A 27,337-nucleotide genomic window follows, 5' to 3' on the forward strand; every position below is an offset into this window, starting at 1 on the left:
TACAGATGTCGATGCCACTATTTGTACCTCTGGATATCTGCTCTAGTCTCTATTACGACTGAAATTTATTCACCAGAGGGTAAAGGTCCTAAAGAAAAAACAGCTGAGACTTCCTTCCAGCGCCTTGCAGGCAAGCGTGTCATCCTAAGTGGTTCAGGCTTCTCTGTGCCTTCATTTGTGGCTACTTGGCATGGTATGCATTCTCTTACTGCTTCTTCTACCATTTTGTCAATTCCAGGGAACCATATCTTCTCTCGCAGAAGGCTTTTTGTCTTTACAGTCCCTTGATGGTTGCATGCGCAATCTCAATTGTTTTTCTCCTTAAACATGTAGGGAGAACAAGTCTGTTGCCTCTGAATATGAGTCTGTCTTGTTCTGTGAACTCATCCTTCCATGATTAGTACACTTTTACATCAGGGTGTTTACAATCTTCATGTTTCTGTGTTTGTAAGGCTTTGATGAGAGGTTGTAGCATTTCATCTTTCCCTGTTTCTTCTTTTACTTCATCTATCATCATGGCCTTAGGCACGGTGTGACCACATAGGCAACTTAGGTAGTCAATGTCTAGTTCAGGCTCGGCAGGATTGTCTTTGATTGGATTTCAACTTAAAAGGTCAGCTGGGTTCCCTTCGTCTTTGGCTCTCAATAGCCCAGAGAATCCTGATGGCCCGCCTTATTCTGCTGCCATATTGTTGAAACCATACCTTTAAGAGACCAGGCCACTGATATAACTGATGACATCATCATATATATATGAGGAGACACAATTTTGAGAGACACACTCAACACGTGGCTTGCACAGAGCACACACACAGCAGCGAGGAAAAGACCTGGACCTGAGCAATGTGTACAGTTCATGAAATGTAGATACAGAAGACAATAAATAGTGTTTTTGTTGAATCTAAATATAAAGCCTGTGGCTGTCATTTAATGAAGACTTAAGAACACAGCAGAATACTACATTACAGTTTTGATTGAGTAAACAAGGAAAGTCTGTTTCCAGTGGAAGAAGGGTCAGCAACCAAAGGACACAGATTTAAGGTGACTGATAATAGAACCAGCGGTGACATGAGGAAAGCTTTTTTTTAACACAGCGTCTTGTTGTAATCTGGAATGTGCTGGAATGGGTGGTTGAAGAAGATTCAATAGTAACTTTCCAAAGAGAATTGGATAAATACTTGAAGGAAAAAAATACATGGCTATGGGGAAAGAGCGGGGAAGAGAGATGAATTGGATAGCTCTACCCAGACAAAGACCTGGCAAAACACTAGGGCTGAATGGCCTCCTATGATTCTATGATTGCTGAAATAAAATGGCAATTTTTGGTTTCTTGGACAATGGGTCTTAGTTTCAAATAAAACCAGGTATTTATCATTGCTACAGAAAGTCCATCAAATTTCTTTGTTACAAGTGCGCTTGTCACTCAGATTGTGTTTAAGGGAAATCCTCTTGTCCCAGGTCCTCCATGCCCATTCCCTCCATGGACTCTGTGAATCCATGGAACATCAGATAGCTGGAGTTGCTGTTGATTAGCTGCTTGTTGGGATTTGACTGTACCTGTTCTAGCTTCAGGGAGGCGAAAGGATTTGTTCCATAACCAATGATTCTGGTTTCTAGCTCCTGAAGGATCTGAAGGGAATACTTCAATTCCTGGTCACTGCAAACAGAAATGGTTAATAGTTTAATGTGGGAACAAAATGGAAACAAACAGCATTCAGGACTGTCGTGGTGAACATGTGATATTCGTCAGAGAGCAGCCATCCATCAAACTGAATCTGACTTCCATATTGGCACTGAGGAAGCTGAAGGCCATGAATGGCTATTTTCCCCAGACCAATTGGAAAAAATGTCAAAATCCAATTACAATCACATATCACCAATCCTCAGATATGTCCTTCATGTGTCTGAAATACAGTTATATTTCCCATTGATGGAAAGGCCGAGAACGAGAGGACACAGATTTAAAGTGAAAGGCAAACAAATCAAAAGCGACACGGACGGTTAGGATCTGGATCGCACTGCCTGAGGATGTGGTGGAGGCAGATTCAATCATGGCTTTCAAGAGGCAATTGGATAAGAACTTGAAGGGCAAAAATGTGCAGGGCTGCAGGGAAAGGCTGGGGGAGTGGGACTAGCTAAATTGCTCTTGCAAAGAGCTGGCACAGTCGCTTCCTTCTATGCTGTGACCATTCCATGATTCTATAATGTTAAAACTGCAGTCTGGAGCGCTTACCTGTACACTGTAAAGAGAGATGGGATCTTGTAGTCCCTCAGCAGCAGCAGTGTTGGTAGCCAGCCCTCAGTCAGGCCCTGTGAAGCATGGAACCCTGGGCATGGAGAGAGCAGGCACACAATTAAACACTGAGATCACTGCCCAGCAACACACATGGCTCCTAAAAATGTTGAACCATGCATATTACTCAATGCAGGCAATGGAATTCTTTATTGATTCAGTTTATTGGCACTGTTGGCACCTCCCAGGCAATACTGTCTATAAAAATTAGTCAAAGATCTTGGCTTCCTTTCTTTATAAAGACAGCCTCATTCCTCCCTCTCTCAGTATGGCTATCACACAATCTCCTCCACCTGTCATGCAATAGGGATTTCTTCACAAATTCTCTGTAATTTTTTTGCAGCTTTCCCTCCTCTTTTTTTACACTGTACATCCTCAACATACTTTACTTCAGTCAAGGGGACAGAATGAGAATTCCAGACCCACAGTGCTCAGTTGAGAATCACAGTGAATCTCATGAACCTCACTCAATCAGAACATGGGTGTGAACTTGCTTTCTCCTCTAGGAAAGTTATATTAGAATTAGTTGGTCATCACAATTTACTTATAATAAACATTTTTTCCCTTGCATTTTACCTCCACGGGGCAGCACAGTGGCGCAGTGGTTAGCACCGCAGCCTCACAGCTCCAGCGACCCGATTTCAGTTCTGGGTACTGCCTGTGTGGAGTTTGCAAGTTCTCCCTGTGACTGCGTGGGTTTCTGCCGGGTGCTCCGGTTTCCTCCCACAGCCAAAGACTTGCAAGTTAATAGGTAAATTGGCCATTGTAAATTGCCCCTAGTGTAGGTAGGTGGTAGGAGAATGTTGGGGATGTGGTAGGGAATATGGGATTAATGTAGGATTAGTATAAATGGGTGGTTGTTGGTCAGCACAGACTCGGTGGGCCGAAGGGCCTGTTTCAGTGCTATATCTCTATGACTATGACAATGACTAAGATTCAGACCAGTTGCCCCTCCCCCCACCAGAACATTTGTCTCTAACCATTGCCACCGTTCCTCTTTCAACAACAGCTTACATTTATAATAGTGCCTTTGATGTCATAAAACATCCCAAGGCGCTTCACAGGAGTGTTATCAGACGAAATGTGACACCGAGCCGTGTAAGGAAATATCAGGACAGGTGACCAAAATCCTTGGTCAAAGAGGTAGGTTTTAAAGAAAGAAAAGAAGGGACTTGCATTTATATAGCACCTTTCGCGACCTCAGGATGCCCCTAAGTGCTTTACAGCTAATGAAGTGCTTTTGAAGTGGGGTCACTAGTGTAATGTAGGAAACACAGCAGCCAATTTGCATACAGCAAGCTCCCACAAACAGCAACGTGATAATGACCAGATAACCTATTTTGTGATGTTGATTGAGAGTTAAATATTGGCCAGGACACCAGGGATAACTCCCCTGCTCTTCTTGGCAATAGTGCCTTGGAATCTTTCACATCCACCTAAGAGGGCGGGCGGGACATCAGTTTAGCTTTTCATCCGAAAAACGGCACCTCTGACTGTGCACTGGAGAGTCAGCAGGAGTGACTTAAAGGAGAAGAGAGAGGTAGTGAGGCAGAGAGGTCCAAGAAGGGAATTCCAGAGCTTGGGGTCTTGGTAACTAAAGGCATGGTCTGCAATGGTGGAATGAAGGAAATCAGGGAATGCACAAGAGGCCAGAATTTGAGGCGGCAGAGATCTTCGAGTGTTGTAGGGCTGAGGAGGTTACAGAGATAGGGAGGGGGATGCCAAGGAGGGAATTGAACACAGGTATAAGAATTTCAAGTGGGTAAATTGCTTGATCTCTACTTGGTACTTGTCCCTAATGGCATGGATGGGATTGGGAGCTTCCCTAGATCAAAATTATCTTAACAGATCCAAGGTAAAGTGTGCTGACATACCAACTGTTAAACTGCCATCAAAGGGGTATTGAAAAGCACGAGTCATATTGGGACGCTGAATTGAATGCGCCACTGAGTATTAAGATGTGGGTTCTCTCTGCATTCACTCACAACGTGAGTCACCAATCTCAGCAGTGCTATTGTGGGCAGGCGTTTCCCTCGGAAGAGTCATAGGATATGGGGGACAGCACTTGTACAGCACCTAGTGGCTGGCTTCAGAACAGGACTTACAATGCCTTAAACAAAGAGGCTCAGGTAAGACCAGGGAGGAAAGCATCAGGAAAAACTAAGCCGAAGCTTCACACACAAAAAACTGATACACTTTTGCAGTTGTCGTTTTTGTATCTGGATGTATTTAACCACAATTGGCAGGAGGAGCGAACCTTTACTTTTCATTCTCATCATATAAAACTGTGGCCATCACCATCACTGATTCCGACAACTGAACAGATTCCATGTAAATACAGAATTTATAGTAAAACATTGCACACACGGCCACTGACAGTGCACCGGAGTGTCAAGTGTCACTTAAAATTTCCAGTTTTAATTTTAGACCAAATGAAATCCTGTAAGAATGCCACATGATAGCGACTCTCTCCTTCTCCTTGCTTATTTATAGAGGTTTACTATCAGTATTAAATCTTGTTTTATTACTGGCTGCCAGACATGTCTCCCTCTGTAAAATAATTCCTGGGCTCTCTCGCCTTTATGCCATGTGCTCATTTGAAATCTATTTTTTAGGGTCTTGCTCATCCTGTAGACCCAGCACTTCATTAACCGCGTGTTGAACGAACTCTGTGTCATGTGGCATTGACTGGCAGGAACGCCCTGTATGCTTAACCGATCATAGAGCTTGCAGGAGACAGAGTGACCTTCCCGACCACACTTTAAAAGAACCCAAGCCACTCCACACCTCCCCAACTGGTCACCAATGCTCCCGATCTGGGTACTGATCACCCTTGACCTGGTCATCAATCATCCTCCACTGGCTGCCAATCACCCCCAAATGTGTTACAGATCATCCCCCCTGGTTACTAATCACTCCTGACCCGGTTACCAATCACTCCCAACCCGGTTACTGATCACACCAACATGGTCACCGCTATCTAACTCCTGGTCAAAGATTGACCCCCTCAGTTCTGGACACAGCTTCCAGCCAGTAGCGCTGGAGAAAAATTATTGCAGTATTAAGATACGATTTTTTTTTCATTTTCCTTAAAACTTATTTATTTGTTGTAAAAATATTGGACATGCAGAAAAAAGGCAGTCAAGAATCATGCAATCGGGTAACGAAGCTGTTTGCTTTCTGATTGGTGTAGTAAGACGGTGCCTCGCGAGGATGGACATATTGGGTAACCAAAGGCAGGATTCTGGGGTCAGGATGGACAATACCTCCAGAAATACATTAAATCAGAATTGGCAACTCGACCAAAGCCTGATCGCTCACCCTTCCTCATTCAGCAACAGCAGACTGATCTTCAGTGGCGATTCATTGGCCTAACATCAGGGATGCCTTAGGCCTCACCATTCAGGCACAGGGATTGTCTGCCATGCTGGGCCGAACCAAATGCCTTACTAAAATCCATGTAAACCACATCCACTGCACTACCCTCATCAATACTCCTTGTCACTTCCTCAAAAAACTCAATCAAGTTATAAGACATGACCTTCCCCTAACAAATCCATGCTGACTATCTCTGATTAATTCATGCCTTTCTAAGTGACAGTTTATCCTGTCCCTCAGCATAGATTCTAACAATTTACCCACCATCGAGGTCAGATTGACTGGCCTATAATTACCTGGCTTATCCCTTGCACCCTTTTTAAACAATGTTACAACGTTCGCAGACCTCCAATCATCTGGTACAATCATCCTGTATCTAGTGAGGATTTGAAGACGATCCTCAGCACATCTGCTATTTCCTCCCTGGCTTCCTTTAACAACCTGGGATGCAATCCATTTGGACCTGGTAATTTATCCACTTTCAGGGATGTCAGACCCTCAAGTACTTCCTCTCTCATTATGCTTATCATATCTGATATTTCACACTATTCCTCGTTAACTACAATGTCTGCATCAACCCTCTCCTTTGTGAAGACAGACAAAAAACTCATTAAGAACCCTGCCCATATCTTTTACATCTATGCATAAGTTCCCCTGTACATCTCTGATAGGCCCTACTCTTTCCTTAGTTATCCTCTTGCTCTTAATGCACTGATAAAACATCATCAGGTTTTCCTTGATTTTACCTGCCAATAATTTTTCATGTCCTCTCTTTGCTTTTCTAATTTCCTTTTTTACTTCCCCCTTGCACTTTCTATACTCCTCTAGGCTTTCTAAAGTATTAAGATATTTGTGATCGTCATATGCTTTCATTTTTTGCTTTAACTTACCCTGTAAGCTTTTAAATAACCGGGGGTTCTAGATTTGGCAGTACCACCCTTAATCTCTATGGGGACATGCCTACACTGCGCCTGTAGTATCTCACTTTTGAATGCCTCCCACTGATTTGCCACTGATTTTCCTTCAAGTAACTGTATCCAGTGCACTTTTGCCAGTCACCTCTCAGTTTCGTAAAATCTGCCTTCCCCCAATTTAGAACGTTTGCTTCTGTTTTATCTTTGTCCTTTTCCATGATTATACTAAAACTTACTGTATTATGGTCACTATCTCCAAAATGGTCACCCACTGTTACTTCCTCCACTTGCCCAGCTTCATTACCAAAGATTAAATCTAGAATTGCACACCCTCTTGTTGGGCTTGTTACGTGCTAGTTAAAAAAGTTCTCTTGAATGCAGTTCAAGAATTTTGTACCCTCTGTGCCCTTCACACTGTTTGTATCTCAGTTGATATTGGGGTAGTTGAAATCCCCAACTTTTATTGCCCTAAAGTTTTTTCACTCAGAAATCTGCCTACATTTTTGTTCTTCTATCTCCCTCTCACTATTTGGGGGTCTATAGTACACTCCCAGTAATGTAGCTGCCCCCTTTTTATTTCTGAGCTCCACCCATATGGCCTTGTATGATGATTCATTTAGCAGATCATCCCTCCTCAAAGTGGTTACTGATTCCTTAACTAATAATGCTACACCCCCTCCTTTTTATCTCCCGCTCTATCACACCTGAAAACTCTATATCCAGCAATGTTGAGCTGCCATTCTTGCCCCTCTTTAAGCCAAGTTTCCGTGAGAGCAATGATATTGTGTTGCCATGTGTCTATCTGTGCCCTCAACTCATCAGCTTATTTACTATACTCCTTGAATTTAAATAAATACACTTTAACACTGCCAAGTTCCTGTGTTGCACACATTTTAACCTTTGCTTGTTCTGCATTTAAGAGTCACTGGCTAATTTTGCTAATTTTCTGCATCCTGTTCCCTGCCCTGAAATTGTCCTATCTAAGACTGAGCTCAGGTTCCCATCCCCCTGCCAATCTAGTTTAAGCCATCCCCAACAGCGCTAGCAAACCTTCCTGCAAGGATATTTGTCTCAGTCCTGTCCAGGTGCAGACCATCCAGCTTGTACAGGTCCCACCTTCCCCAGAACCGGTCCCAATGCCCCGGAACATCTCTGCTCTTCTTCAACCTGCATGTCCACCTGAGAAACCTGACAGTTTAAAATAGATGGCACCTCTGACAGTGTAGCACTCTCTCAGAACTGCACTGAAGTGTCAGCCTAGATTTTTTGCTTAAATTTCTGGAGTGGATCCTGAACCCACAGCCTTCTGACTGAGAGATAGACCTGCTATCAGTAAGCCACAGCTAATGCTAGTGTTAACTGTGGTACTATTCCCAATTAATGATCCATGTTTTGGAGAATGATTGTTCACACTGAGGCAAAATAGTGAGACTATTATTACTGGCCACAAGAACTGGCTTGCTTCAATCTTGTTGCTGAAGTGTGAGTTGTGGCAGAGCCTACAGTCATAGGCCTGGCACACTCCAAATACAAAACTCAAGGGTATGGGCACATTTCAAAGAAGAGCAGTGGAAATATCCCTCACGTTCTGGCCAATATTTAACCCTTAATTAATAACACAAAAACAGATTATCTGGTCATTATTTCACTGCTGTTTGTGGGAGCTTGCTGTGCACATATTAGCTGCTGTATTTCCTACAAGACAACAGTGACTACACTTCAAGAGTACTTCATTGGCTGTAAAGTGCTTTGGGACACTGTGAAATCATGAAAAGCACTATTTTAAATTCAAATCTTTCTTTCATCTACAATGTCCACAAGAGAGCTATTTTGTTTGTTGGTAGATTATTAAATGCTATACTTGAGTGGAAAGCCTGGGCAGTCAGACTATGATGATTCAATGCTTGGAATGTTCAGTATCCATCACAGGATCACTTCGATAATTACAGAATAATGCATTACTCCATGGTGCAAATTTTCCTCGCACTGTACAGTGATGACATGTTAACCGTGCCAGAAGTACTGATCCCTCTTGTCCTTTTAACACATTCCCAAGCAGTTAGGGTCAGTGAGAATATTCCAAGGTCAATGAAATCAAAGACTGGGCACGTCCAGCTGACACTTTATAATAAGTACGAAGGTAAAGCAAATTGACCAAATGCAGAAACCAGTGCAGAATGAGAATGGGTCACCATGTGGCAAGCATTTTAGAAGTTAGTTTTTGCTTCTACAACAGTTGACTGACTTGATTTTGAAATCATCTATTTCTTATAAATAATGAATGGAGTTTTCAGAAGAGCAAAAGATTAATGAGGCCATATTACAGCTCTGGTGGGGTCCAAAGGAGTGCAGGTAATAAATCATTTCATCAGTTCCCACCATCCCAGAAAACCTCGCTGTGCCTGGTGTGTTGGTTGCTGCTGTGTTTAACAGGATTCCTCATAAGGATTACGAATGGAGATGACAAAGGGGAATGGTTCATAACCCAACACAGAACCACTGCCGCACATCAATTGTCATCAGCCTGGGAGAATGTTACCAGTGGAGTCCCACAGGGGTCTGCTTTGCAACCTGTTTCATATCTTCATTAGAACTTTGCAGCTAGGAGTCACAGCTCATCCGCGTCCTCCGGGAGGTGGGCGACAGCAGAAATTCGCCGACATTGCGCTGTAGATGCACTACGAGCCGCACATCTCCTGCGGGCGCTTTGACGTTGTGGCCGAGGAGCCGTTCCGCGATGGAGTCAACTGGGGCCGGGTCGTGGCTTTTTATGTGTTCGGGGGCACCTTTTTCCCAATGCTTCCCTCTGTATTAGGTCTTATTACCCTAGGGTTCCGCTGCTCCTTCCTCTCTGCCTCTCTGCACTGGACTTACCACACGCCGTGGCCGCAGACGCTCTGGACGATGGAGACAACAGGATAGAAGATCAGAGTATCACCAGCTGTACTTTGCAATTTTGTCCGGTAGAGAAGTGTAGACTAGGCGTCCAGAAAACTGGATGTCAATTTCAGCAAAATTCAGTGCTCAATGAAGAAAGCAAAGAGCAGGTATGGCTGGGAGAGGGCAGTGGGCCCAGGAAACATTAAACTAGCTGTTAACATAGTTAGGGCTAAAATGTACTGATTAAAAAGCCAGGGGAATTTAAACAGTTTAAGAGGGTAGATTGGGGGAGAAAGCACTAAGAATGGGAGCAGATGGCCATGGATAGAGTTGCACAGCAAGGGAGCTTCCTAGGGAGCTTGCAGCCCAGCAGCCATCTTGGATATAAACGTCGTGCTCTGCACTCCTTTGGACCCCACCAGAAAGGCCGAGAGGGGGGTTTTGACGCTTGGGCAACTCACAACCCCCATACATTTGCCCAGGCATGCGCCATGGAAAGGTCACTCCATAGCCGCCTCACAGTGACCGAAACAACACGGAAAGCAGCAGTTACAGGTTATAAGTCCAGCTCAATTGGCATAGAGATTGGGCGCCACGGGTTGCCTTTGTTGGTGGGAGAGGTCATCGCACCTCACTGGACAGCTACCGCCCACCTCAAACCGGACAGCCGCCAGTCAGTAAGGTTCTGTCCCACCACAGTCCACCTGCTTCAATGGGTGCTTGGAGCTCAGGGTCACTGCCCGACAAGTGGACTGTAACACCGCATCAAACAGCACGACCAAAAAAGTGAAGAAGGTACCAGCCCTTCGTTTTGCAAGCTGGAACGTCAGAACTATGTGTCCTGGCCTGTCGGAAGACCTTACACAAATCAACGATTCTTGGAAGACCGCCATCATTAACAACGAGCTCAGTAGACTCAATGTGGACATTGCAGCACTTCAGGAGACACGCCTCCCTGCGAGCGGATCTCTAAGAGAACAAGACTACACCTTCTTCTGGCAGGGTAGGGATCCTGAAGAACCAAGACAGCATGGAGTGGGCTTCGCCATCAGAAACTCTTTGCTCAGCATGATAGAGCCACCTTCAAATGGCTCAGAACACGTACTGTCCATCCGACTGTTCACCGCCTCTGGCCCAGTACACCTACTCAGCATATATGCTCCAACACTCTGCTCCGCACCTGAAGCTAAAGACCAGTTCTACGAGGAACTCCATAATATCATTAGTAGCATCCCCAATACAGAACATCTGTTCCTGCTGGGGGACTTTAATGCCAGGGTTGGGGCCGACCATGACTCATGGCCCTTCTGCCTTGGGCGCTATGGCATTGGAAGGATGAATGAGAATGGACAGAGACTGCTTGAGTTGTGTACCTATCATAACCTCTGCATCACCAACTCGTTCTTTCACAACAAACCCTGTCACCAGGTTTCTTGGAGGCACCCAAGATCACGTCGTTGGCACCAGCTGGACCTCATCGTCACAAGGCGAGCCTCTTTAAACAGTGTTCAAACCACACACAGCTTCCACAGTGCGGACTGTGACACCGACCACTCCCTGGTGTGCAGCAAGGTTAGACTCAAACCAAAGAAGCTGCATCACTCCAAGCAGATGGGCCACCCGCGCATCAACACAAGCAGAATTTCTTATCCACAGCTGGTACAAAAATTTCTAAATTCACTTGAAAAAGCCCTTCAAAACACTCCCACAGGGGATGCAGAGACCAAGTGGGCCCACATCAGAGACGCCATCTATGAGTCAGCTATGACCACCTATGGCAAACGTGTGAAGCAGAATGCAGACTGGTTTCAATCTCACTTTGAAGAGCTGGAACCTGTCTTGGCCGTTAAGCGCATTACACTGCTGAACTACAAGAAAGCCCCCAGCAAGTTAACATCCGTAGCACTTAAAGCAGCCAGAAGTGCTGCACAAAGAACAGCCAGGCGCTGCGCAAATGACTACTGGCAACACCTATACAGTCATATTCAGCTGGCCTCTGACACAGGAAATATCAGAGGAATGTATGATGGCATTAAGAGAGCTTTTGGGCCAACCATCAAGAAGATCGCCTCCCGCAAATCTAAATCAGGGGACACAATCACTGACCAACGCAAGCAAATGGACCGCTGGGTTGAGCACTACCTAGAACTGTACTCCAGGGAGAATGTTGTCACTGAGACCGCCCTCAATGCAGCCCAGCCTCTGCCAGTCATGGATGAGCTGGACGTACAGCCAACAAAATCGGAACTCAGTAATGCCATTGATTCTCTAGCCAGCGGAAAAGTCCCTGGGAAGGACGGCATTACCCCTGAAATAATTAAGAGTGCTAAGTCTGCTATACTCTCAGCACTCTACAAACTGCTTTTCCTGTGCTGGGATGAGGGAGCAGTACCCCAGGACATGCGCGATGCCAATATCATCACCCTCTATAAAAACAAAGGTGACCGTGGTGACTGCAACAACTACCGTGGAATCTCCCTGCTCAGCATAGTGGGGAAAGTCTTCGCTTGAGTCACTTTAAACAGGCTCCTGAAGCTGGCCGAATGTGTCTACACTGAGGCACAGTGCGGCTTTCGAGCAGAGAGATCCACCATTGACATGCTGTTCTCCCTTCATCAGCTACAGGAGAAATGCCGTGAACAACAGATGCCCCTCTACGTTGCTCTCATTGATCTCACCAAAGCCTTTGACCTCGTCAGCAGACGTGGTCTCTTCAGACTACTAGAAAAGATTGGATGTCCACCAAAGCTACTAAGTATCATCACCTCATTCCATGACAATATGAAAGGCACAATTCAGCATAGCGGCGCCTCATCAGACCCCTTTCCTATCCTGAGTGATGTGAAACGGGGCTGTGTTCTCGCACCTACACTGTTTGGGATTTTCTTCTCCCTGCTGCTCTCACATGCGTTCAAGTCTTCAGAAGAAGGAATTTTCCTCCACACAAGATTAGGTGGCAGGTTGTTCAACCTTGCCCATCTTAGAGCGAAGACCCAAGTACGGAAAGTCCTCATCAGGGAACTCCTCTTTGCTGACGATGCTGCATTAACATCTCACACTGAAGAGCGTCTGCAGAATCTCATCGACAGGTTTGCGGCTGCCTGCAACGAATTTGGCCTAATCATCAGCCTCAAGAAAACGAACATCATGGGACAGGATGTCAGAAATGCTCCATCCATCAATATCAGCGACCACGCTCTGGAAGTGGTTCAAGGGTTCACCTACCTGGGCTCAACTATCACCAGTAACCTGTCTCTCGATGCAGAAATCAACAAGCGCATGGGAAAGGCTTCCACTGCTATGTCCAGACTGGCCAAGAGAGTGTGGGAAAATGGCGCACTGACACGGAACACAAAAGTCCGAGTGTATCAAGCCTTTGTCCTCAGTACCTTGCTCTATGGCAGCGAGGCCTGGACAACGTACGTCAGCCAAGAGCGACATCTCAATTCATTCCATCTTCGCTGCCTCTGGAGAATCCTTGGCATCAGGTGGCAGGACCGTATCTCCAACACAGAAGTCCTCGAGGCGGCCAACATCCCCAGCTTATATACCCTACTGAGTCAGCGGCGCTTGAGATGGCTTGGCCATGTGAGCCGCATGGAAGATGGCAGGATCCCCAAGGACACATTGTACAGCGAGCTCGCCACTGGTATCAGACCCACCGGCCGTCCATGTCTCCGCTTTAAAGACGTCTGCAAACACGACATGAAGTCCTGTGACATTGATCACAAGTCGTGGGAGTCAGTTGCCAGCGATTGCCAGAGCTGGCGGGCAGCCATAAAGGCGGGGCTAATGTGTGGCGAGTCGAAGAGACTTAGCAGTTGGCAGAAAAAAAGACAGAAACGCAAGGGGAGAGTCAACTGTGTAACAGTCCCAACAACCAATTTTATCTGCAGCACCTGTGGAAGATTCTGTCAGTCTAGTATTGGCCTTTATAACCACTCCAGGCGCTGCTCCACAAACCACTGACCACCTCCAGGCGCTTACCCATTGTCTCCCGAGACAAGGAGGCCAAAGAAGAAGATTACAGCTCACACTCTGACGTGAGTCCAAAACTGGACATAGGTCACAGAGGAATTTCCAGTACATTCTGTGAGTCGATATACTCACCATCAACCACCATCCCACTACCCTATGCTTTGCTCAAAGGTTCTATGCCTCAAAACAGGACAAGGTTACAAAAGTCCCACTCCTCCTATCGCTTCTGATTAATGTTTACTTGCTTGGACCTGGAAAAGTTAGTTTAAGACAACAAAATTGCAATCCAAAATGTCTGAGAAATTAGTTGAATGGTTCACGGGAAATCCATAGGAAGGAAAGGGGGTCCCCCTTTAAATATGCAAACCCGACCAGAGGCCTGAGTAGGGGAAGGGAACCATGACTGTTCCCCTGTCAGACCAGACCTGCTGGGAGGTGGCTCATGGGCCAAGACAGGCCCAGGCACAGGCCCAGGCAGGTAAGTTTTCCAATGTAATTTTAGGTTTCCTTGTGGTCTTGGAGGAGCAGCAATCCATTCCAGGGCTAACCACAGGCCTCCCCTCACCCCGATTGCCTCCTGAACCCCACCCTCAGCACAACAATGGACTGGCCCTGCAGGTCCCTGGCTGTGGCCTCCAGCTGCCAATTCCCCACTGCCGTCCACTAACTAGTGGATCGAGCTGAGTGGGGGTGGGACTCTGAGGAAAGTTAGGGTGATGAGGCGCAGTTGTTAAGGTCAGCTAGGCCTCCATGTCCCCAGGCTTCCACCCGACTGGGATCACCAAAACACCCCTGCCCCCACCCCACACACACAAGCCACTACCTTTATAATTGGGGCAATTATCTCAGCGAACACGTAGCCATTTTCCTCGCCGTTTCCAGTGCATCTTATTCCCTGGGAATCTCGGAAGAGGTTAAAGAAAACTTCTTGTCACCTCCCTGCCTGTGGGCTAAAATTTGGGTCCTCTAAATCCTAATGAAAAATCCTCATTTCAAGTTCCACGCTATCACTAAAGGTGCTTCCCCTGCTCCAAGTACAATGGCCTAGTCCCTGCCCAACTTCCCACAGCAGGCTTTCCAGTTTTCTTCAGCGATGCAGCTGGGAGCAGACAATCTCATGCCAATCATGCTTGAATAACCTGTCTGTCCTGTGGGGTTGTGTGAAACTCTTAGCCATGATCACTATTTGCTCAACGTTTCCCGCTGTTCTGTGTGTTTAACTGCACGATCCCCACTTGCTTCCTTCGTGTTGTTTCATTGTCTTTGCTAATGCTCAATGATGGTACAGAACTAAATGTCTGCTCAGGGCAAACATGCAAGTTTAAGTCCTTATTATTATTTGTAAACGTCTTGTAATATTAACAGTGGAGCAATTCAATTATCGCGAAAGTCAGAAGGGATTAGAATGATGTCAACCCAATTGGAGCTGCCTCATCAATTCTGTAGATAGACCAGTCCATCTGGGTTTGTAATGCCCTGGGAATGTGCTGCATAATTCAGACCGTTGGTAAATTATGGCCTGTCAGCTTGATGGCCTTATTGCTCCACTTTGGCTATGGACTTAACTGTGTACCTATAAACTTCTGCATCTGTTGCAGCCATTCACAAATCAGCAGCAGAAATGTGAGCTCATTTATTTGTGAAAGGAACACTTTCAAACGTAAAATCATATTGGGGACAAAGGCGGGAGCGGGTTGTCCAGGGTTAATACAACATGTGATGCAGTGCAGAACCATTCCGTTCAGGAAGGTCCTGAGTTTGTAATCTGGGCTAAGTTAAACTGCGTTTACATTAGTTTGGTGCCACGCTGCTTCTCTGATTGCTGGCGCACAGGTCAACCAGTGGCAGAGCCACAGTAAAATTGTTGGGTTTACCAAGGCCAGCGGGGGCAGCCTAGAAACGGTGTATCAGCCTACTTGCTGAGCTCTCGCGCAAAGAAGGACCACTTGGGCAGAATAGCAGACAGCTCACCGAGCCATTTCATTCTTCTACTCAGTCAGGTGTCTGACACACATGCAGAAACCCAATTGTGTGCTTAAGAACGTTCCAAACCAAACTTCTGAGAAATAGAAAGTGAAGGAAAAACTTGCATTTATACAGTGCCGATATGACCTCAGGATGGTCTGAAGCGTTTTACAGCCAATGACATTTTGAAGCGTCGGACAGACGAGTTGTTCAAGTGTGATTGGCATGAGATTGTCTGCTCCCAGCTGCATCGCTGAAGAAAACTGGAAAGTCTGCTGTGGGAAGTTGGTCATGGACTAGGTCATTGTACTTGGAGCAGGGGAAGTACCTTTAGGGGTAGCGTGGAATTTGAAATGAGGATGTGGATACCACCCGATTTTTCATTAGATGACCCAAAATTTTAGCCCAGCGGCAGGGAGGTGTAGTAATGTGGAAAGTGTGACAGCCAATTTACACACATATAAACAGCAATGTGATACTGAGCAGATAATCTGTTTTATTTTAGTGATGCTGGTTAGAGGATAAATATTGGCTCGGAAACCAAGAGAACTGGAAAGAAATACGTCCTCTTTTTGAAGGAACGTCTGAGAAGGACAATGGCTGGGAATTTCCTCGAAGCTATTCCCAATCATAACTTCACTGGCAGTGCGGAGCAAACCCCGTTTACATGCGTAAAATTAATGCATCAGCACAAAAGGAGCTCTGAGAAAATTCCTTCTCAATATCTCAGTGGTATTCATTTTAAAAATCAATATAGGAAATAGAAACTGACTGAATAGATTGAGTAAAACTGACGAATATGATGCCCAATTGTTTCTATATTCCATATTCATATTTATTATTTAAACACAGGAAATCAATACAGAAAACAAACATTCAGTTGTGTTAGTGATGATCAATTCTTTGAGCCATTATAATCACACTTCATATTGTTACATAAAAATAGAAACATCTGGAAATGCAAGGCAAGCCATTTTGAGGAGAGAGCCAGGTTAAAATTTTAAGAATGACTTTTCATCAGAACTCCCGTGGTTGGGCCGTGAAGCATCTTTGACAAAATATCAATCTATTCTTCTCTTTCAGATACTGACTGGCCTGCTATGTATCACCAGCATTTCAGTTTTTATCTCAGATTTTCATCATTAATGGTTTTCCTTCTTATCCATTTTGTTCAGATTTGTCTATGTGTGACTCCTCTAAAAGATTACAAGGCGCTTATTGTCATCTTGGATATGTAAGTGATGTGAGTGAATTTCTACATTGCAAGCTTGGCAGCTCTCAGTCCCCGATAACCAGACAGTTGCAGTGTCTCAGCTCTCCAGTACCCTTCAAGGATGGTTTCAGGGTAATATTATCGGTCCAATGAGGAATAGAGGGACTCACTGCTGCGTAACACAACATTCCTGCTATGTTAACGCCGCAGAGCCTTAATTATCCATTTCAAGTGCTAAATATTGCGTGCCAAATTGTGGACTCATCTGTGCTGGATTCAGATTCCCCAAAATTCTTTCACGAGAGCACGACTTTCATCCTGTCACGCAGAACCGAGCTGATATCAAGAGTTAGAGCTGAAAGGGCAAAGTCTACCCACCGCACTGCCCAACTCCCCACTACCCACTCTTTTTGATCCTTTCCCCATGCCATGTACCACCTTCATGCAAAGGGTGCTCTGCTCTCAATTCTCTGACAATACCAGTTTGTATGTTCAATACCAAGATGTCAGCTGTGGTCCAGTAGGTAGCACTCTTGCCTCTGAGTCGGAAGGTCGCAGTCCAGAGTACAAAATCTAGGCTGACACTCCAGCGTCTTTGGTTGAGGCATTAAACTGAGGCCCCATCTGCCTTAACTTGATGTGAACTTAGATGTAAAAAAATCCCACAGCATTATTTTGAAGAAGAGGAGGGAGGCTTTCCCTCGTGTCCTGGCAATCATTTGTCACTCTGTGCTGTGCACAAATTGACTGCCGCTTTTCCTACATGTCAAGAGCAATTAAATTGACTGTAAAGCATTTTGGGGCAACCTGAGGTTGTGAAAGGCGGTATAGAAATGCAAGTTTTTTCTTTGTAAGCTGTCGCTGGGAGGTGGATGACGAGTGGTTACAGCTGGACCTTGAAATTCCTCAGTGGTTCTCCCAGACTCCCACAACTTCAGCAGGAATCTTGAGGAATCTGTGGAGAAGGCCGTTTGCAGGTCATTCTCTGGGATTTTCACTCATCTCCCGCCAAAGTTACGCCTGGAGACTGGTTCTTAAAGGGTCATGGCCTCTGAAAAAACGTCTGGTAAATATTTTCTTGCTTTGGGAGGATGGACTGCACCTCATCACTTTTGCTAAAATCACATTCCACATAGGGATGTGTTAGTGCATGTTACACGAGCCGTGTTTGTAAACAAATGAAAAAAGAAAAGTTAGCAGAAGACATTGTTCCTTTAATGGAGCTTCTAGTTGGAAGAAGTTTCAACTCACCTGGATGAAATCCTACCACCAAACTAGGCCGAGCAGCCTGTCCGGACTCCACCATCGTCTCCCAGTACATGTGGTACAGTCCCTTCCAGCCACTCAGGTACACCCGACCCCTGCCAGCAGAAGACTGCAAGGGGGGCCTGACGGTTGGCCCTGCCACCACCTCAGGCCCAATCATGACAACCTCAATTCCTTTGTTGCCTGGAAACATGTGATCAAGCTCATCATAGTCTGTAAGTCTGGCATTCAGGGTTTCAGTATGAGAGGCACCAATGACATGAATGGTGATGGGCTTTTCTAATGGGTCAATGCCAAAACTGTGCAGGCCTAATCCAATAGTAACTGGCCTTGCCTGAAAGTCAGTGGTCACCCGTTTGATGGATTGCAAAAGCTCCTCATCTTCAGGCTGTGGTTTCCCTGCATTTTCCCACAGTATCTTCATGTACTTACAGTTGAGAACGGTATTTAGTTCGGCCTCGAGATCCTCTTGCATCAAGAACCAATCATCCCAACCTTTCACCTCAGATACAACTTTCATCCAGTTTCCACTAGGGAAAGGAATGTCACCTGGAGAGTAAAACAAAATTTAATCGCATGGCTTAAAAGTTAAAGGCCTCAACAAACCAGAGGGTCATTCAGTTTTGGCAAATACTGATGAGAGGGGCTGTGCCATTTCGAATGAACAAACTGCTCCGATTTATGAGAGTTACTGATTGTAGTCACTTTTTCAAAAGGTAAATGATTTGCTCTCCCAATCCCACACATCAATCGCTTCCCAATTGGGCAGGCTAGCAACTTGATGTGAGGAATCTGTTAATTTTAAACTCGCTGCCTCGCCCTCTGATTTTCCTTTGCCCAGGGCATTATTTTCATTTTGCTTTGTCATGCCCTGACAGCCTGGATGAATTCCCCACACAGCAAGTTCCTAGACCCATATTTTCCACTGGAGTTATACTGGTGAGCTGATGAAAGGCGGCCAAAATGCTTTGGATGTCAATTTATTGGCTTCTCCAGCTCCCCTCAGCCACTTCTAGAATTTCCCATCAGCAAAGACAAGAGCTCATTCCATTTGTTTCTGTTGCTCATAGAGACTTGCTAGGTGCCAATATTTTCATTTTGCTCTCCTCCTTAGCCCTCCCACCCTGCCACTTCCATCACCCATCTCCCAGCAGCGTTGACTCTGCCTGGTGTCTGATTGCACAGACTTCAGCCCACACCAGTTCCTTTCCCATGTGGATAAGTGGGCCTAGCTAGTGAGCACTGGATGTTTATCTGATGGGAGGTGTAACGGAAACCACACCTGCCAAATGGAAACATATTAATTTTATCATATGGAATACTACTTGAACTTTTTACTGGACATTGAACATAACTTGTTTAAAAGGATCACAGAGCTGAACAGCTAAAACATGGCTGCACATTTGCATCCCGTGAGATAGCTGCATAGAGAGACAATGGGAGTGCTCCCTGATTCAATTAGCGAGGTGGGTTTTGTGATGATCAAAGGACATTGAGAGCCTTTGCCTGTGTAACAGCCAGCACTCCACACCCACCTCCCCCCACCAAGTGTGTTTAGTAAGCTTTGAAGAATCAACAACCCTCGCAGATGATGCTGTTTCAAACAAAGAGCTGTCACATGACTAACCTGCTGGCCAGACTGGGAACTGTTGAATTGTACCTCACAGAAAGGTTTTGAACAGACTGTAATTTAAAGACAAAAGAGAAGGAAGCTATCTCCGTGCCTCTCTCTCTCTCTAGCAAAGTCCTCGGGACCCACAGAAGCAACTTAAGCCTAAAGACAGAGGACTTCTTCAGCCTTCTGGTACCAGAGAAGCAAGTTTGAAAGTGTGCATTGGGCCCCAGCAAGAACTACAAGACCGCAATTCCAACCAAAGACTTGACAGCAAAACTAAAAACAGTAACAGAATTCCATCTACTACTCCAAACCGTCCCCCTTTAATTCTTTCTCCTCCTCTGTATCTATTTAGATGTGTATTTATCTCATATGCATGCTAACGTGGTTGTGTCACATATTTTGAATCATTTTAGCTGAGAGTGGTAAGGTTAATAAACTTATACCTTTCTTGTTTAAAGCTAAGAAAGCCTGTCTGATTGGTTCATCTACAATTACAATTAGAGAGCAGTGAGTAAGGACTCACTGAGGTGAAGCTAAAGCACTGTGTTTTAAAAATTAAACCCTGTTATGGCTAAACCAGGAAAGGGGGTAGAGGGGAGCCTGAGACCCCCTTCCTCACCCGGTCGTAACAGGAAGAGAACCTTAATTTAGATTTCTGGGCCTAATTGTAGCATCTTAGCATCATCCCATTTACTATTTATTTTAAATCTCCTTGAGCTCCATCTCATTTCCTGGCTGAATAGGTGGTTACAGGTACTCAGCTCATATCTACCAATACCATTCACTAATCTGCTGTGAAGAGCTGCAAGAATAAGCTGGATTGGCTCCCTCTCCTCTCCCCCTTCTGATTCCCTCCATTCCTATGGCCAATAACCATTTCACTGTGTCCCTCAATAAAACATTCAAGACTCAATGGGCTGAATGGCCTCCTTCTGTGCCATAATGACTCTATGACTGTTAACCCAATAAAAGAGGATATCATAGGCACTGACGCGCAACCTATGACTTCATGTCACTATATGCTGGAGCACTGCTATCTTGTACTACGGCTAATCTTTATTTACAAAATATTGTTCAAAACGTGCCAACAATACAAAAATAGAAACCCGCTACTTTACAACATTATCTTAGAATCATACAGCACAGAAAGAGGCCATTCAACCCACCATGTCTGTACCAGCTCTTTGAAAGAGTTGTCCAATTAGTCCCACTCCCCCCTGCCCTTTCTCCGTTGCCCAACAAATTTTTCAATTTCAATTATCCAATATCCCTTTTTTGAAAGTTACTATTGAATCTGTTTCCACCATCCTTTCAGGCAGTGCATTTCAGGTCATAACAACTCACTGCATTAAAAATAAAATCTCCTTATCTCCTGTCTGGCACATTTGCCAATGTTCTCAGAGTATTAGAGCCAAGCGACCAGAATGTTTTACCTCCCTAAGATTGTAATGCTGGCAGAAATTAAGTCCCATGTTCCCAGTCTGATTTATGCGTGGAAAGGGATTAGTGCTAGTGTTAGAAATTCAAACAATGCTTAACAGACTTTTCAGTACCTGTGAACACCAGCCACTCAACCAGTCTGTCACTTGCTGCCCATTTTAATTTCTTGCATAACTTCTTGTGCACTGGCCAGTTTGCATGTTGGCATTCTGTTCCGCAGTAATAGACATTCTGACATCTGCAATTCCAAATGGTCATGGAAGTCATTTGCAATTTTTCATTAGCTTTTCTCAATTACAAATTTTCTAATTTTTGCAACTAACCCCTGCTGCCATTGTGCTAAATCATACATTGTCTGTGCCAAATCAAGATTTTTAAAGGAAAAAATATCAGTTAATAAAGCAGGTCACTGTACGACTGCACCAACTTTGTACTATCCAGACTTACATCCAAATTTACATCCACCTACTTACAATCTATATTAATGACTTGAATGAAGGGACCAAGATTATTGTAGCCAAATTTGCTGACGATACAAAGATAGGTAGGAAAGCAAGTTTTGAGGAGGACATAAAAAGTCTGCAGAGAGATATAGATAGGTTAAGTGAGTGGGCAAAAATTTGGCAGATGGAGAATAATGAGGGAAAATGTGAAATTGTTCACTTTGGTGGGAAGAATAGAAAAGCAGAATATTATTTAAAAAGACAGAGATTGCTGCAGTACAAAGGGATCTGGGTGTCCTCATACATGAATCATTAAAAAGTTGCATGCAGGTACAGCAAGTAATTAGGAAGGCAAATGGAATGTTGGCTTTTATTGCAAGGAGGATGGAGTATAAAAGTCTTGCGCCAACGGTACAGGGGAGTAAATTAGTGTTGGAGCCCAGACAGCAAGTGCCGACAGTTCACTATACCAGCAGAACTAAGCCCATCCCTGTCCTCACTCAATGTCTATGTAGGTGCATTTTCCAACAAGTACATGGGAAGTATCTATTTTAACAAGAGGTTTCACTATGTAGGCTAAACAATAAAAAATGAACTCCAGCAGGAAGCTAGCAGAATTATGTAAACTCATCATTTATACTCTGTTTCTCTCTCCACAGATGCTGCCAGATCTGCAGTGAATTTTCAGCATTCTTTGTTCATATTTTGCCATTTTATACCAATTCTCTGGGGATTCTGTTAGTTAGGGTGGGGGATTGGCAGAACCCCACCCTCAGAATTTCAGGGCCAAATGCTGAGTAAATGCAAAATCTTTGGAATCAGTAGTTTTCTTTTAAATATTTTGGTCTGATTCGCACATTACCATTGTGGAGAGAGATAGGTAAATATAAGTCGGTCCATGCAATATTCATTTCAATGGAATTGATTTCCTCTCCCCATTTGGAAGTTTATCACTTTCTTGCTTCTCTCTGTAGTATTGTCTATTCTCAGCCTGAGGGGTAAATACTTATTCTTAGGCTTCAACTGTTCTAAATTGGCCACTAAGAGCAGTTGAATGCAATTTCAAAGGCAGCGTCTCTTCCAATTAGCACATTCCTGATTAGTCCTGACTGAGATTGGGAACTCACTGATCAGGGAAAAGCCTGAGAGACAATCCACATGTTACCAATTGATGTACTGACCTGAGTCACTCAACGAGATTCTTCTTTTCTTAGATTGCTGTCACTTACCTTTTGCAGCGTCGAAGAGCTCTGGGATCTGACAGAGCTTCCGGAAGCTTCTTGCACTCTGCACAAAATTTAAACGTGTCCTCCATCTTCTGGAACATCTCCTGGTAAGTACGGATTCCACAGTCCGATGCAGGTTTCCTTCCCTCCAAAGCTGCTCTGTACCAACAGAATTTCAAAAATGGTGGAGTTTTGGAATAGAAACTTCCCACTAGCAATATGACAACAGCAAACCAAAAATCAACTCATTGCATCAAAGTCAATTGTAAGCACAAGGTTTTCCACAAAACAATTTTCAGATACAGTGTATTTCAATTGGATAGGGAGTGATTAATGATACTGCCATTTTCTTCAGAGTTTCAGTTGCTAAATTGACCAAAGCACCAAAGATGGAATCAATAAATGTGTCACATTACAATCTACTTCTTGCTTGTTCTAGCCATAGTCCCAAAGGAATCTCACCCCATTAGAGAGACAGTTGGTGATGTATAACTTGAGGGTCACCACTCTTCAAGCATGGGGCAAGGCAAGGAGGCAAACCTCAATGAACTACCACAGCCAGTACAGGGATTGAACCCACACTGTTGATATCTTTCTGCATTATATACTAGCTGTCTAGCCAACTGAGCTAACTGACCCCCACAATCTACTTCAACGCTTGTTGGATAAGGACACGAGGCAACCTCCCGTGCACATCTCTTCACATATCATCATGGGATCTTTTATGCTCACCTGAGAGGGAAGACGACCAGTATTTGTTGCCCAAACCTAATTGCCCTTGAGAAGGTAGTGGTGAGCTGCCTTCTTGAACCACTGCAGTCCTTGGGGTGTAGGTACACCCACAGTGCTGTTAGGAAGAGAGTTCCAGGATTTTGACTCAGCAACATTGAAGGAATAGTGATATATTTCCAAGTGTGAGTGCTGTGTGGCTTGGAGGGGAACTTGCAGGTGGTGGTGTTCCCATGCGCCCGCTGCCCTTGTCCTCCTAGGTGGTAGAGGTTTGGGAGCTGCTGTCAAAGAAGCCTTGGTGAGTTGGTGCAGTGCATCTTGCAGAAGGCACACATTGAATCTGAAAGACAGCACCTCTTCCAGTGCAGGAGTCTCTTGGTACTACGCTGAAGTGTCGTGTGGACTATATGCTTAAGTCTTTGGAGTGCGACTTGAACCCACAATGTTCGCACTCAGACTTGGTCTCCTCCATCACTGGTGCACCATGGCTATAGTATTTAACACATCACCTCACATCACAGATGCCCTGCCCAGTCAAACAGCACTTTTTCACAAGAACATAAGAAATAGGAGCAGGAGCAGGCCATTCAGCCCCTCAAGCCTACCCTGCCATTCAACAAGATCATGGCTGATCTGTCCCAGGCTTCAACTCCTCTTTGGGGCCGGTTTCGCATAACCCTCGACTCCCCGAGATTTCAAAAATCTATCTACCTCCTCCTTAAATACATTTAGTGACCTAGCCTCCACAACTCTCTGAGGTGGCGAATTCCACAGATTCACCACCCTTAGAGAGAAGAAATTCCTTCACATCTCAGTTTTAAATGAGTGACTCCTTATTCTGTAATTATGTCCCCTAGTTTGAGATTCCCCCACCAGTGGAAACATATTCTCAACATCTACCCTGTCAAGCCCCCTTAGAATCTTATATGTTTCAATAAGATCACCTCTCATTCTTCTAAACTCCAATGAATAAAGGCCTGACCTGTTTAGCCATTCTTGACAAGACAGCCCCTTCATCCCAGGAATCAGCCCAGTGAACCTTTTCTGAACTGCCTCCAATGCTAGAATATCCTTCTTTAAATACGGGGACCAAAACTGTACACAGTACTCCAGGTGTGGCCTCACCAACACCCTGTACAGTTGTAACAAGACTCCCCTATTTTTAAACTCCAACCCCCTAGCAATAAAGGCCAAAATTCCATTTGCCTTCCTAATTACTTGCTGCATCTGCATGTTTTTTGTGTTTCATTTACAAGGACACCTAGATCCCTCTGTACTTCAGTATTTTGTAGTTTTTCTCCATCTAAATAATAATCTGCCTTTTTATTCTTCCTACTAAAGTGGATGACCTCACACTTTCCCACATTGAACACCATTTGCCAAGTTTTTGCCCACTCACTTAACCTATCTATATCCCTTTGCAGATTCTTTGTGTCCTCATCACAACATGCCTTCTCACCTATTTTTGTATGATCAGCAATTATGGATACACTACACTCTGTCCCTTCCTCAAAGTCATTAATATAGATATTAAATAGTTGAGGCCCTAGGACCGATCCTTGTGGCACCCACTAGTTACGGCTTTCCAACCTGAAAAAGACCCACTAATCCTGACTCTCTGCTTTCTGTGTGTTAGCCAATCCTCAGTCCATACCAACACATTACCCCCAATACCCTGAGATCTTATTTTGTGCAATAACCTTTTATGCCTTCTGAAAATCCAAATACACAACATCTACCGGTTCCCCTTTATTCACTCTGCTTGTTATATCCTCAAAGAACTCTAACAAATTTGTCAAACATGATTTCCCTTTCATGAAACCATGTTGACTCTGTTTGATTGTATTATGTTTTTTCTAAATGTCCTGCTATTTCTTCCTTAATAATGGACTCTAGTATTTTCCAAATGACTGATGTTAAACTGTAGTTTCCTGCTTTCTGACTCCCTCCTTTCTTGAATAGAGGTGTCACATTAGCGGTTTTCCAATCCGCTGGCACCCTACCAGAATCCAGTGAGTTTTGGTATATTATGACCAATGCCTCCACTATCTCTGCAGCCACTTCTTTTAAAACCCTTGGATGCAGGCCATCAGGTCCTGGTGATTTGTCTACCTTTAGTCCCAGCAGCTTGCCAAGCATCTTTTCCCTCGTGATAGAGATTGTTACAAGTTCCTCCCTCCCATTTACACCTTGTTCATCTATTATTGTTGGGATGTTTATAGTATCCTCCACCGTGAAGACCGATGCAAAATATTGGTTTAAATTATCTGCCATTTCCCTGTTCCCTGTTATTAATTGCCCAGTCTCATCCTCTGAGGGTCCCACACTTACTTTAACTACACTCTTCCTTTTTATATACCCGTAGAAGCTCTTACTGTTTTTATATTTCTTGCCAATTCCCATTAGTTTTACGACTAATAAATAAACAGGTTCAAAGAAAATTAAAAAAACAGACACACAATTTGTTTAATGCCCCTTTGATTTTTCTCCCCAGTTGCTCCCAGAGATTAATATAATAGCAAAATACTGTGGAAGCTGGAAATCTGAAATAAAAACAGAAAATGCTGGAAATGCTCAGCAGATCAGGCAGTATCTGTGGAGAGACAAACAGAGTTAAGGAGCACGATTTTAATTTTGAGTGAATTAAAAATCACACCCAACATTTCAGGTTTCAGGTTCTTTCATCAGAACTGGAAAAAGTTAGAGATTTAACAGTGTTTATTCAGCATTCCTCAGACCACTGCTCTTGCTGCTTTCTGCAATCCATACCCTGCCAGATGTAATCACAACCAGTGCTCCCATTTTTTCAGACAGCTACTGTTGGTGATGATTCTGCTGTTGCCATTTACACCTCTTCTAGATCCATCTTTTATTTCTTTTCTTCTCCCATTACCACCCGCCTTTGCCTCGCACCATCATCCTTTTTGTCACTCCATCTCTTCTGTCTCCCACCCCATCACAGACCTTCCCTTGTGTTCTTTGCCCCCTTCTCCTGCATCTGTTCAAAACCTGTTGAATTTCGAACTTATTCCAGTGCTGGTCATTGGTCTGAAACGTTACCTCGGTTTCTCTCCCCACACTTGCTGAGTGTTTCCAGCACTTTCTGTTTTTATTTCAGGAGAATAATAATTCTTTCCTAGAGATCCCAAGACAACCCTGGAGCGCTGTCATGCTTAACCTGCTGCCTGGAAGTGTCAGATGGCTCAATCATAAATTCAAAGTAAAGACTCCGTGGGAGGAGAGGAAGTGGGGAGCAGGATCAGTAATTCCCAAAAGGGAGAAGACCTGAATAGTGGGTTATCCGAGAGTACTGCCATAGCTCTCCTAGCAACAGAGCCCATAAGTGAGGCAGCATTCTAACCTCCTCAGCATGAATCTGGTCATAGATGAAGCTCCATTAGAGGGGAAGCACTGTTAAGGATGGGAATTGGAATTATAAAAAAGAAAATTCCAAATGTAGCTGGGAAAAAAATAATTGTGATAACAAGTGCAGCCAATGGGAAAACAGGTTAAGGGAAGTTTCATTCATACAAGAAAGAACCCACAAAAAAAAATCAAACTTTTATTTCATAAAACATGGGACGTTAAAAGAAGTGCATTTCACCTGTAATCATCATAGCTTTGCAAATTTAACTTCGAAAGGATAACTTTGGAGAGTCCTGGGACGTTGCAATCCATAGCAACAAATCCAAGTGTATCTGTATAGACCCCATCAGCACTAAGGACATCAGCCTTCTTCCTTGTGGAAGGTTTTTTGATGACTTTTGGTCGCAACATGTTGCTTGTCTCTCTTTAGTAAGCCTAGGTAAAAAACAGGTATTACTGTTAAAGACATTTCTTTGACTTTGCTTTTGGTCCTAATATCTCCTTATTGTGGTTTGGTATCACATTTTAGAGTCATAGAGTTTTACAGCACAGAAACAGGCCCTTCATCCCAATGCACCTGCGCCGACCATCAAGCACCCATCCAATCTAATCCCATTTTCCCGCACTT

At 44.4% G+C, this 27,337-nt stretch overlaps 1 protein-coding gene across 1 annotated transcript; it reads right to left on the reverse strand.

Moving 5' to 3' along the window:
- Positions 1-1,434: 1,434 nt before the first annotated feature.
- Positions 1,435-27,120, reverse strand: LOC137383621 (putative protein MSS51 homolog, mitochondrial). The gene is made up of 6 exons (XM_068056775.1): positions 26,948-27,120; positions 22,618-22,773; positions 21,059-21,183; positions 17,873-18,436; positions 2,234-2,327; positions 1,435-1,657 (listed from the first exon to the last, which is right to left on the reverse strand). Exons 1-6 carry the CDS (start codon positions 27,118-27,120, stop codon positions 1,435-1,437), a joined length of 1,335 nt encoding a protein of 444 aa, XP_067912876.1.
- Positions 27,121-27,337: the final 217 nt, after the last annotated feature.

The sequence above is a fragment of the Heterodontus francisci genome, chromosome 24 (assembly GCF_036365525.1).
Source record: "Heterodontus francisci isolate sHetFra1 chromosome 24, sHetFra1.hap1, whole genome shotgun sequence".
Lineage (NCBI taxonomy): Eukaryota > Metazoa > Chordata > Chondrichthyes > Heterodontiformes > Heterodontidae > Heterodontus > Heterodontus francisci.